A 13,417-nucleotide genomic window follows, 5' to 3' on the forward strand; every position below is an offset into this window, starting at 1 on the left:
TGTCTAGAGCTTCTTTGGTAAGGCATTCGCTGTACAAGTTGAAGAAAATTGGTGATAAACAGCATCCTTGTCAAACTCCTCTTCCAATCATCATACTTCTTGTCTCCCCTCTGTCCAGTCGCACTCTAACTTTCTGATCCATGTACAATTTACTAATCAATCTTCTTTCATGACAATCTATACCTGTTTCCTTTAGGATCTGCATTAATTTGGTCCAATTTACACGGTCAAATGCCTTCTTCCAGTCTATAAAGCAAGCACACAGTTCTTCATCTATCTCCAAAGTTCGTTCTGCTATAATTCTCATCATCCCAATTGCATCCCTGGTTCCTTTTCATACACATACACATATAATGTCTGAAATACACAGTGTACACAATGTTCAGCTTTTCAGTCACAGCAGCCTTCCTTGTATTAAAATTTTTAAAGTTTTTTAAAAACTTTGTTGTTTAGGATTAAAATTTATAAACCATGCAGGTTCGTTTCAATTCTTCTATTGTCTTTCTTGGAGGTGGCTGATCGTGTGTCGCCTGTCTATTTTGAGAAAGGAGATTCTTAGTATTGTCCGTGTTTATTCGTGGCTTGCTCCATTGTTTACACTGTTGTTTTTGTCATTGTGAGCCTGAAATGTATTTAGAATGCTCTTATTTACACTGTGGTAGTGTCAGGCTCTTTGAAATAGGGTCCAGGGAAAATGAAAATGTAATTTTCACTTCATCATTTTCTTTTGGTATTTAGTATGATTCATATTTCTCTCTTCCTGTTTGTTTATCACCTTTATTCTAACTACATTCTCTTTTTTTATAGTTTTACTGTCTCACATTGCTGCCACCTTCACCAGTTCATTTTCACATCTGTTATGTGTGACATGACAGAATTTGTCTTATTTGAATGTTTGACTTACTAATTAAAGTAATCATTTATTTAATTTTTTTAACTCCTGTGTCACCAGTAAATATCTATCTTGGGTTATTCTGCACAGGTTCAGAACAACTTCCACATGTTTGTTCATAGCTCAACATGAAGGTTGAATGTTCTCATTTCCCCTTCATGCAAGTTAGGTGATCAGTCTGGACATGTTTGTAACCTCTGTTGTCTGTGTAAGGTCCCAAGGGGCATAGTCAGTCCAGCAGCTGACTTTACTTTACTTTATTTATTGCATTCTCTCAATTCATATAAGGTCAAACCAACATATTGGATACAGAATCGGTCATGTTTAAACATAAAATAATAAAATATACATATATAACCATGTCTGAACATAAGATAATAAAATATACATTCCTAACCCATACAAGGACAAATGAAAACACTAAGAACTACTATAAATTAGTGTAGTCCTGTACAATAATACAAACACTGATACAGTTTTAGTAGATACATAAGCAGTGTAATTATATTATCCGTAGGAGAGACAATCAAGACAAAGTGTTCATTGAGAAGTTGATTTATAATATTCGTCAATACTATAAGAAGCATGTTCAGTGAGACAGCTTTTTAATAAAAATTTGAATTTTTACTTGGTGTAGCTATTGTGATTACCATGTGAGTAACCCCTAGATACTGCCTGTTTTCTTACACCTTGCCAATGTCAACAGCACAATGAACTTTGAGTTCACTGACTGGTAAAATTGTAGAGTATGAATGGCTTATAACAAGGTGTTAGTTACAACATTCCACTCTCCCCCCTCCCCACAATACAGCTGCAGCTGGTCTCTCACTGCTACCTACTTAAATACTTACAGCATGCAACTACAGGTCAGGTCCAAATATACTGCCTGTATTTTCTGATCAATGAATTTTTCTTATTTTATCTGATCAGTAATGTCACCTGTTCAGGTTGAAGGCCAAGTTCTACTGACTTGAGGTCTTTGCTCTGAAGTTCATATGCTAATTGTCTTTTGTTATTGAAATTGCAGAGAAGCTATTGTTGCCACGGTGCATATCATTAGTAAGAATGCGCAGTGTCATACAAATTTTGTGAATGTTATAAAAGTGTCATTGACAGATACACACATTAAGGATCTTTGATTGCTAATGAGTATCTCCACAGTTTTCCCAAATTCCTGCACAAGGACTGGCAGTGAGTGCTGGCAGGTGTGTATGTCAGGTTTGTATTCTGTCTTAAAAGCCATTTTGTAATATGAAAGGTTCTGTCCTCCAGGCTATTCTGCCCTCATTTCCAAATGGTAGTGTCAGTAGTAATGGTAGTCTACTCACCTAATTAGTTCTACATATGCTTTTTATTCATGTGTGATGTTAATATTTCATGGTTTATTATCTTGATTATGGAATCAGTCACAAAATAAAAATAGCTTAAAATAATATTTTGTACATGAAAATCATAATTTTTCTACTATGAGGAACAATAGGAGGCACTGCTCTATCCATATTCAGTCTTGTTGAGGCTGACTGTGTTAGTGATCACTTAATAAATACAAATTTGTGGTAAAGATATTCAATTAGAATATTTATCTTGGGTTTTTCTGCACAGGTTCAGAGCAACTTCCACATGTTTGTTCATAGTTAAAAATGAAGGTTGAATGTTCTCACTTGTAGAGTAATTTAACAGAAAAACTAAAAAACATGTAAGTTAAAGAGTAGTACCAGGTCAAAATCTTGCCTATGTTAGCAGTTTTAGAAAATTTAGAAGAAGAATGGAAAATAATGAAATCACCATAAAGTATTATGTGATATGTTTCACATGGAGAAAATATTTCATAGGATTTTACAGAGTAAACCGTGGTTTAGTGAAAGTGGTGTAGTGGTAAAGCAAAGCCAATAAACTGGAGTGCATAGATTACAGATTCCTTACAAAATAAATAAGGCAGATGTAAAAGGTAAAATTATCCCTGTGCTCAACTAATTAAGCACTATGCCATGAAGGCATATAAGACAGAAGTAAGCAAAAAGAGTAAAGTAAAGCTATCCCTGTAACAGGCCTTGAAGGCCCATAGGGTTGTGAGATGTTGAGGGTCCCACATTATCAGACAATCGGCTCAAAGATGGCAGTAAGGTTGTCAGCCTTACGCGCCAGCTGCGCTTTACTCACCAGGAAAATTATTTAATTAATTCCTGGTACTCATTTCTGTCAGAGGCTGAGTTGACCCCAGGGACATAATGTGGCTGGCAGGATTAGGTCAATTGAAAAAATCCAATTACCTAATTGAGACTTGAACCCGCTACCTTCCGGCTTGTAGCATAGTGCCTCAACCAACTACACTATCGCGTGCCCCTGTAACATTCTGAAATATTGTCACTCATATGTAATGTGACTATAGATTGCTAATTGGATTTATTTAACACTTCCAGATTGTAACTACAAGTAACTAGTGCTGTTGCTAATTCATGTACTCTACAATTTACTGCGTCATGCACTAAGTCTTTTCAGTCTGGTGGATCTTCATCTGTTGTTGCCTAGTAAGGACTTCCAATGCTGTAGCTTCCTTTCCATCCATTTTCACATCCTTACTGGCTGGTGACTGTCCCACAACTAACTGAACCCTAGATCTGTCCTGCTTATAACACCTTGGCGTGGACCACACAGAAGACATCTCTTCCAACAGTTCTTCTATTATTGTGTCATATAGCTGTTGCATGGACAGCACAGAGAACACAACTTCCCACAATTCTTCTATTGTTAGGTGCTGTCACTGTGGACGTGACATGTTCTCTGTTGCATGTGCAATCATTTTTATGGCAATAAGTTGTTTACTGTGCCATAACCTAGTAATGGCTCTGTACATGCTGCAAATTATCTGTAAGGAATAAACAGCCTGTGTGTTGAGTTCATCATATATTTCCATTTAGTACAGAGATAAGAATGCATGTAGTTCCATGGCCACTCTGCAGTAAGTAACAGTTCATGCTATGGTACATAATTAATCACAGGGAATGAAAGGAGGAACTCCTGGAAACAAAGAAAATGGGATAAACATAAACAGTTTAAAAAGACTACACAACTAAGTTTAAGTAATGGCAATTCAGGACAAATTTAGTAATGATTGTGAATGGTGATCTGATTGCTAATTCTGACAGTGTCCTAATTAGAAGAAATAAATTACTTTAGTAAGCTACTGGCTATCATATAGGAACCGGCATAGTGTAGTCAGTGTAGTGACTGGCTACAGGCTGGACAACCAAGGGACTGGAGTTCAAGTCGCAGTGGGGTAAAGAATTTTCTCTTCTCCATGTTGTCCAGACTGGCCTTGGGGCTCACACAGCTTCTTATCCAATGGGTCCCGGGGGCTCTTCCCCCAGGGATAAAGTATCCGGGGCAGGAAGCTGCCCACTCACCTCCAAATACTGCCGAGGGCAACAAAATATGAATTTCGTCCTGAGGGTTTAACACTATTAAAACCCATGTGATTTATGTGGAGAAATCTGTTGAGGAAAGTGCCTTAAATGGTTTGGACGTGTAGTCTCGATGGAGGAAACAAGATGTAAACTGAATTTTAGTGAGGAAGCATGAGTATTATAATGGAATGCAAGAAAAGAATTGAACTGGCCCAGGATTGGGGTAAAAGTGGCTTTGGTGTTCACAATGTTGAATCTTCAGTACAATTATTAATTATTTAATTAGATTTTTAGTCAGGTAGGTAGTTATTTTTAGTCATGACTGGCAGTGAACATAAGTGAACATCACAACAGTAGACAGTAGAGTTATCAGTATTTGTACCCCATGCTTGGTACTGTGTAATGTACTGTTGAAGGAACAACAAGTAATCACACTACATTGGTTTTATTATGTGCTCTTAGATGTTCACTGCTTGACACAATACCAACATGGTGGCTATAGATGTGGAAAGTATAGCAACAGATGACAGTGTTGTCATATCTGGCTTCAGTGGCCGATTTCCCATGTCTGACAATATTGATGAGCTCAGAGAGAACCTGTTCAGCATGGCAGATTTGGTGCAGCCAATGGAAGATCACAAATGGACAAATGGTGGGTTTTCCAGAATGCCATAAACATGACAGTAACTGTAACTAGTCCTGAATTAGATTTACTTTGGTTGATTGATTCTTAGCTTGTTTAATGATGCTGTGTCAATATGGAGATGGAAACATCATTATGAATAATGAGTAAGTAAGGGTTTCAGAAGGGATATTTGTGGCCTATTTGAAGGTACTTTCCTGGCACTCATCCAGGAGGACTAAGAAAAGTTATGAGAAACCTCAATCATGATAATCTATAGGATATGGAATGTCTTACAGATGGCTGGCTAGGTTTAAGAAATTTCTTGCTCCTCTCCTATGTCACATGCTGGAAAGACAATTACAACATTAGTTTCTGACATGTTCTCTCTACATTTTAAATTGTTAATTGATGGAACTGGAAAGCAAATGGTTGATGAGTTCCCCAAAAGTACTATGTTTATTTATTTATTTATTTATTTTGTCTCTATAGATCATTGTTACATGATATAGGACAAGTCGATTACTGTACATTGGCTGATTACAATAAGAGAGTAAAGTTACAATACTTAAAATTGTCTACAGTAGATTGCAGTAGATTACAATAGTTAAGATTTCATATAGTGTGAGGTGGAATCCATATTAGGTCCCCTTGGCACGTCGGCTTCCATATGTTCCATTGTACCTGTACTGGTGATAATGCTTATGGAGAATTTGATGGAATGAGGATTGGCAAGGGAAACAAGTATTCGAGGGGGGGGGAACCTGTCCCAGTGCCACTTTGTCCATCACAAATCCCACTTGACTCAACCGCAGCGGTGGGAAGCCAGCAACTAACCGCTTAAGCTATGGTGCGGCCTTTGAGATAATATTGGTGAATTTGGTGATAGCACTGGTATAATGTTTCACTGTAGACTATACACTGCAACATCTTATTACATCTGTTCTCCCTTCCTGGTGCAGCTTCTTGGCATCTGCAATCTCTCCAGAGTAGCCCATTCAGGTACATCTCTGACTGTGTTATCTGATGAGCAGCTAGAATTGTATTTTATATTAGGTAATTCTTTTGTCTAACATGTAACAGAGGTTTGAGAGTTTTGAATTTCAATTAAAATTTCTAGCCATATCATGTGAAGTACTTCAAGCCAAGACACACATAGCTGAGATAACATGGAAGAGAAAGCTGTATTAATACTTCTGTAATATACTGCTAAAACTCAAAATGGGGAGGGAAGTGGTTACTGGGAAATATTTGCCAGTGTTTAGGAGGATATTACAGATGGAGGCAGCAGATTGCTCTGAAGTGTTGGTATATATCTACTACACTACAGGGCAGCACCTCCCAGGAGATGGAAATCTGTATAACTATCAATTGGAGAACCTCAAGTCATATGTGGGAAGATAGGTTATGTAGTGGGCAGTACAAATGAGGTGCAGGTAAGGATTTTAAGTGAAAGTGCCAGATGGATATTTCTCAATTTTTCTTTTGCCAGAAGAATTTTCTCAGTCATGAAAAATGTTGAATGCACTCAGAACATATAAAGAAGGAAGTTAGGTATGGAGAAATCAAATGTGCAAACTTTACACAGTGTATAACAATGTTAAACTAAACAATTCTGGATGGTGCACATTATTTTTATGAGACACATTGCAAACTTCAAGACAAAAAATGTGCTTGAAGATATTTTGAACATGCTGATGTGTCAGTCTTTGTTACACAAGAAGCAGTTTTGTTAACTAAGGTTCTTTAATCTACCATCTGTAGGTAGGAGTGATGTATTTCAGGTACCTTTCTGGTACATTTAGATGATCGGTGATTAATTATGGACACATATAATTTATGATCTGAATATAAAATTGCTTTCAAGCTATAAGTTTAATGAAATATGTGGAACGCCTGGCAGAATCTAACTGGATTACACAACAGTTTATGAATTTAGGTTGTAATGTTTGTTGCAGTTTTACAGGGTGAAGTTCGCAGTAATAAAAAACTGAGTAAGCTTGCCCAATTTAAGTCAGGTAGTACACATGTCATGCATTTTCTATGTAACACATAATTAATGAATACAGGGAAGCTTCATGTACCACTGCGTGTGGGGCAGATCAACAAGAAGGAAAAGTTTGATGCAGGTTTCTTTGGTATCCACCGCAGACAGAGTACCGCTCTTGATGTCATGACGCGCCTCATTTTGGAAAGATCATATGAAGCCATTGTTGATGCTGGTAAGTTGGTAACATGAACTGTGACATCATCCACTGCAAACACATGTAAATATGGAACTTATGCATGGTGCTTCTCATTTGGAATGAAGCTTTCTTTAAAAAAATAATTCTGATAGTTACATGGTACAAAACATAGATACATTACAAAATGTGGTGCTTATTTAGTGTCTGAATACAACCATCTGGGGGCACTTTTATAAATTGAGAGCCAAACAAAAAATAAATACAGTATTTGTGTTCATTCATTGCCACCATACTAATGTAGTCTGAATGCTTAGCATGCCTTTGTTCACATTTGTTGCAGAAATAATTTTATATAAATTTTGCAAAAACAACCCATACATAAAGATGCATTCATTGCCTTGTGAGCCTGATTGGTTCAATCATAATGATTAAGCTTCAGTCAGGATGGCCAGGAAATTGGGTTTAATTCCTGATAGGGGCAGAGATTTTTCTCTTCTCCACAGTGCACAGAATGGCTCTTGGGCCCAACTAGCCTCCTACCCAGTGAATACCAGAAGAACTTTCCCCAGGAGCAATGTGACCAGACTGTGGAACTGACCACATATCTCCATCTACTGCTGAGGTTAATTATGCAAGAAGTACACCTTCAACCCCCCCCCATACTTCCCCATGGTCTGGTGCTTAATTAAACACAAGGACAAATTTATCTTCCAATCTTTTACCTTGTTAATTGCCTTACTGTTTTAGAATGGCAAGAAGGTTTTGTGTAGAAATGTATATTCTCTTATTTTGATCAAAACATGTTTTTAATTACATGAAAGAAAAATGAAGGTTCAGAAAAGATATGATTATTCTAGGTTGACTCACTAGTGGACAATTCCAGAATGGTATATAGGTGAGTATGGCATAGTTGTGGGTTACTCAACCAATAGACTTGGGGAAGGGTACCTACATGATTATAATCACTGATCTCTTTGGTTATGGAGTCTGTACATAATACTGATTCATCATAATTCCCACATCATTTTGTATCTAATGTAATTATCCAGGAAACTTCACAGTGAGGAGCTTCATAACTTGTACTCTTCTCCAAGTACAATTAGAATGATCAAGTCAAGGAGGATGAGATGGGTAGGGCATGTAGCACGAATAGGGGAGAAGAGGAATGCATGTAGGATATTCGTGGGAAAGCCAGAAGGAAAGAGACCACTGGGAAGACCAAGACATAGGTGGGTTGACAATATTAAAATGGATCTTAGAGAGTTAGAATGGGATGGTATAGATAGGATTGATCTGGCTCAAGATAGGGACCAGTGGAGGGCTCTTATGAACATGGTAATGAACCTTTGGGTTCCATAAAATGCTGGGAAGTTCTTAAATAGCTGCACAATTGGCGGCTTCTCAAGAAGGGGTCAGCTCCACGAGTGACATGAGTGAGTGTAATTATCCAGGAGAGAAATATTTGAATTCCTACTATTTTATTTAAGCAGCATATACTACAGGTCTTCTCACAGGTGTACTTCTTCTTTATTGATGCTGGAACCCTGTGTCAGTTTTGGCCTCCTCCATAGGCTCTTGAGGTTTCATAACAGTAAATTTTTCTGAGGTAAGGTTGATAGCCCCACGCCTAATCCCCAACATGGAGGTCCAGGGACTACACTTCGTCTGTCCCATACCCTCTGATTTGTCTGGCATGGGTAGCCTTATGCTTATGCTGCTGCCAGCATAGCTTTCTGGGTCACTGGAACAGACAAACCTCTTCTCCACGAAAAGGCAGTAGTTCTTGATTAATGGGCAGATGGACAGCATTTATAAAATGCAATGTATGTATTGAAATGTACATGAGGATATTAAGTTTTCTTGGTAGTGAACTTGTTGGTGGTGTTATATTTCAAGGACTGATTACCCTGTAAGAGAGAGACAGTCTTCAAAATATTCTGTTCTGTGACATGAAGATATGTGAAGATTTTATTGCATTCATTCACCATAAGAACTTAATGTGCAATCCAAAACGAATGTGTTATAAGATAAAATAGCTTAATAATTTTGTTCTGTATGGTGCAGGTCTAAACCCCAGTGACCTGCAGAAGACCAACACAACAGTAGTGACAAGTGCCAGCATCAGTGAGTCAGAGAACACATGGATGTACGGTGACTTGCAGAGTGGTTTAGAGTTTCTGGGACACAGTCGTGCTATGTTGGCCAATAGGATATCGTTCTGGTTAAATATAAATGGTGAGATACAATAATAATACAGGAGAGCTCAGCAGAGAGTATAGCACTCTGTAGTGCCTAGTTTGATCTTCAGCTGGACTTTTAATGGTTTTCTCATTCTACCTCCTTTTGCTAGAAAGGTACCTGAAATATTCTGGATCAATAGGCCATTGATAAGTATGTAATATGTTTTAAACCTTTTTTTCCTGTAAAATGTAACATAATTATGATGTTAATGCATAAAATCTATAGTTAATTTTTAGTATGAAAGCAGTAACAGATAAAATACAGCCATATATTAGTAAGAAGGCATGGGGTTTGGATTGGTAATTGGATTTAGTGAACAGTTGTAACTGAAAATTAAAAATCATTATAATGATGTCCCTGGTTTACATACTCTAAAAATCACTATAACTACAGCAAACATAAAGTCTTCTATTTTTTAACTAGTCATTGCTTGGCAACGCCCCCAAATAATAAATACTCCTCTCTGTGCTCACTTTGTTTTCAGCTGGCTACCACTTCAAAACTCTCATAAATCCCTTGTCTATTGTGGTCAGTCAGTTAAATTGCTGCTGGCCTTTGCCAGTATGGTCGTTCCTGTCTTCAGTCTCCTTAAGATCCATGACAAAGAGTATTATTCTCTCCTAGACATCTGCATGTTTTGAAATGGAATCTTCTCTTTGACAAAGGAGGGGGTCAATCTTTCTGTGTAGGTGTTACAGTTGCTGCACTGTAGTTTCAGCAAAAGCATATCCATGCTGTCACTGCAACCAGGTCACTATGGATTCTATAAATCCTTTGTCACTGTGTTGTACTAAGTAATATTTATACAAAGTATACAGAGGTTTCCTGTCAATGAGTGTTTGTGCAGCATGCTATGTCCATTGGTTCTCCTTATATAACCTTGGCATGGACCACATAGAAAACACCCCTTCCAACAGTTTTTCTATTGCTCCATTGACAACAGCCGTGTCTACACATTTCACCCTTCTGGCTTTTCAGCCATCATGTCACAGCACTGTTGCTATATTTTCAAATTAATAATGATTATAAATGGTGAATATGTCTCTGAATTGTATGAAACTTTTGTAAGATTTGAGGTTTCTGTGGTGGTGAAGAGGCACATTGTGGTCGTGTGCATTATGACACCATGTTGTAGCAGCTTAATGGATGAAACTGAAATGAGTCTCTGAAGATAGAGACATTACATTCTACCGAAATTTTGGTACCCACCTATTAGGCTACAACATAGTTGCATAACCCTGAAGACCACAAGGTAAAATAAAGCTATCCCTGTAATGGGACATGAAGTCCCATAGGGGTGTGAGACGTTGAGGCTCCCACATTTTGTCTAGACAGTCAGCTCACAGATGGCTGTAAGGTTGTCAGCTTTATGCAATAGCCGCCCTTTACCTTCCAGGAAGATTCCTGGTACTGATTTCAGTTAGAGGCTGAGTCGATGCCAGGGCCATAGTGCGGCTGGAAGGATGAGGTGAATTGAAAAATCCACCTCATTGGGACTCAAACCCGTGGCCTTCCAGCTTGTAGCATAGTGCCTCACAAACTAAGCTACTGCATGTCCCCCTGATGACCACAATATATGTGCAAACTTTGTTATGCATTAATAACTGCAAACATTATAAATGACTGGACCTTTAGATTATATCTGGCAGCTGGGGGAAATAATATGCAAACCTAACTGTTCCAAGCTATGCTTAATGTGGTATCAGTAGGTTGTGTAATTTATATGTATAATTTATGTCTTCATAATTATTAAAATTCATACTTCTGATCAGCAGATGACCAGTTCGTATTCTGCTCTCCTAAATAATGATACTGTGTAATTTCTCAGTTTCTACATGTACATCCTACTGTTATAAATAAAACAAATCATAATTGCTGTTTAATTTTTGTTGTCCTCTAAGTGTTGTTGTTTGCCACTATGTATTTGCCATATATGGTACATGTTAAAGTGTGATGGCATAAACTTGAGCTTCCTTAATTTTTTCTAGCTTCCAGCTATTCCTTAACATCAATGGAGACTGGTGGGCTTGAAGCCCTCACAGTAGCTTATAATACAATCAGAAGTGGCCGTTGTGATGCAGCACTTATAGGGTCAATCAGCCTTGTGTTATTGCCTGCAGGATCATACCATTATAAAGAACTTGGACTTCTCTCTCCAGATGGGAAGACTAAATCATTTGATGCAGCAGGTTAGAATGTTTGTGTATATCAGCATGGCGATTTCGGCTGTAAATGTTGGACTATGATTGACAGCAATTTCATAAATGAATCTCTACTTATTCTACAGGTTCTACTGTAGTTGTGATTTGTTTTAATCCCTTATTTACTGATACACAGCCTGTATTAAACTAATGAAGGCTGTAATTTATATGAAAAAGGGGTCACTAACTTATGATTCATGCTGAACTTCGGTCATGCTTTCTTCTCTTGATTATTCAGAACTGAAGTAATTTGTACTCGGGAGAACTGGTGGTCTAGCAAGACATGAGTTTTTTCTTTACAGTACCTCATGTTCAGTTCCTGATCAGGTGTGGATTGATGCAAAATTGAAAGTAATTTGAAATGAAGGGAAATGTTTGTATGAAAATTGTGTGAGAGACTCTACACTTTTCTCATAGTATTAGGATACTTAAATGAAATATATTAAATGGTTGAAACCATTAGATATGATGATTAAAACTGATTATGTAAAATGATTATGATGATATTAGTATGATTCAACCTGTGTAAAACAGAGTTTTGAGGCAGAATTTTCTTATGAAATCTTAATACTACAGAAATATTTGGGTAATATATGTAGTTACTCTGTAAAAGAAATACCTCTGCTTTGCACCATAAGGGTGCTGTCTAGCAAGAAATGTCTCTAAGTATATCTTATCTTGTACTATAGCTGACGGGTATGCCCGGAGTGATGGTGTGGCTGTAATGCTGCTCCAGAAGGCAAAGTTTGCTAAGAGAATATATGCAACAGTGGTGCACTCTGCAGTGGAGATCTGTGGGGACAGAATGACTCCCCTCATTACACCAATGCGAGATCCTTTCATCAACCTACTGGAGCGTTTCTATGAAACATGTGGTGTTGACCCTACATCAGTACAATTTCTGGAAGCTGATGGGAGTGGAAATAAGGTTTGTAGAGCTGCAGAGAGTGAAGTGTGGAATATTTGTAAGATATTTTTGCATCTTACTGGAAAGCATTTATAAGAATTGGTTTCAAATATGTTATGGTCAACTGAATAATTTAATCAGAAACATTTTCAGATTTGAGGTTCTCATAGCAGTGACTATGAAAAATATTGTCTCTTGGGCTGTATTCTGGTAAATGTTTATTGATGTTTCAGAGGAAAATGCTGCCTCAATCTTCATGGTAAAAGAATCAGCTGAGCTTATAAAAGAGTGGTATGGATACAGGAAGAATGAACTGTGGGACTTAAGCCCTGGTAGTGGCAATAGGTGAAGGAGAGCAGGGAAATATTCTGAGGCCCTTGAAAGGGTCATTTCCAAGGTTAGAAATTTGGGGGAAAAGTGGTTTATTCTTTTATCCTGAAGTAGGAAGACGCAAATTATTATGAAATGTTAATAAATGTCTAACAGATTACACTTTGTCACATCCCAGAAGACAGTATTCTTTATAATTGTTCAGTCAGTTAAGTAGTTGACTGTATACTTGATGGTTAAAATTTGATTCCTGGCAAGAGTGATGAGAGTTTTAGCTTCACAGCTACAATTAAAATGGCTCAGCTTCCTACATGAGTACCAGATTACTAATATTTCTCTCAGAGAACATGAAACTTCTGTTGAGATAATTTCTATTTTGTAGAATGTAACTCAACAATATGGTTGCTATGAAAATTTTATATTTAGCTTCTTGTTTGATAGTATCAACTCATGAATCATTGCAGCTAGATATGTGGAATTTTGCATGGAGGTAGATCATATAGTTGTCTACAAATTTTATAAATAACTTCTTTTGTGTAATACAAATTACAAAAATTCTGGCAGTGCAAAACTCTAGGTTATTTTTAGCAAAGTTTTTGTGTTGTGTTCACATTATTATTATTATTATTATTAT

The 13,417-nt window shown here is 37.3% G+C and overlaps 1 protein-coding gene across 1 annotated transcript in view; it reads left to right on the forward strand.

Moving 5' to 3' along the window:
• The window catches only part of LOC111868235 (fatty acid synthase), a 71,816-nt gene that overhangs the window by 2,810 nt on the left and 55,589 nt on the right, over positions 1–13,417 (forward strand). Inside the window, exons 3-7 of the mRNA XM_033752976.1 lie at positions 4,759–4,948; positions 6,988–7,140; positions 9,169–9,339; positions 11,334–11,534; positions 12,236–12,474. Coding sequence (XP_033608867.1) covers positions 4,786–4,948; positions 6,988–7,140; positions 9,169–9,339; positions 11,334–11,534; positions 12,236–12,474 — 927 coding nt within the window. The 5' untranslated portion in view covers positions 4,759–4,785. The remainder of the gene's footprint in view (positions 1–4,758; positions 4,949–6,987; positions 7,141–9,168; positions 9,340–11,333; positions 11,535–12,235; positions 12,475–13,417) is intronic.

This window comes from Cryptotermes secundus, unplaced genomic scaffold, assembly GCF_002891405.2.
Source record: "Cryptotermes secundus unplaced genomic scaffold, Csec_1.0 scaffold364, whole genome shotgun sequence".
Taxonomy (NCBI): domain Eukaryota; kingdom Metazoa; phylum Arthropoda; class Insecta; order Blattodea; family Kalotermitidae; genus Cryptotermes; species Cryptotermes secundus.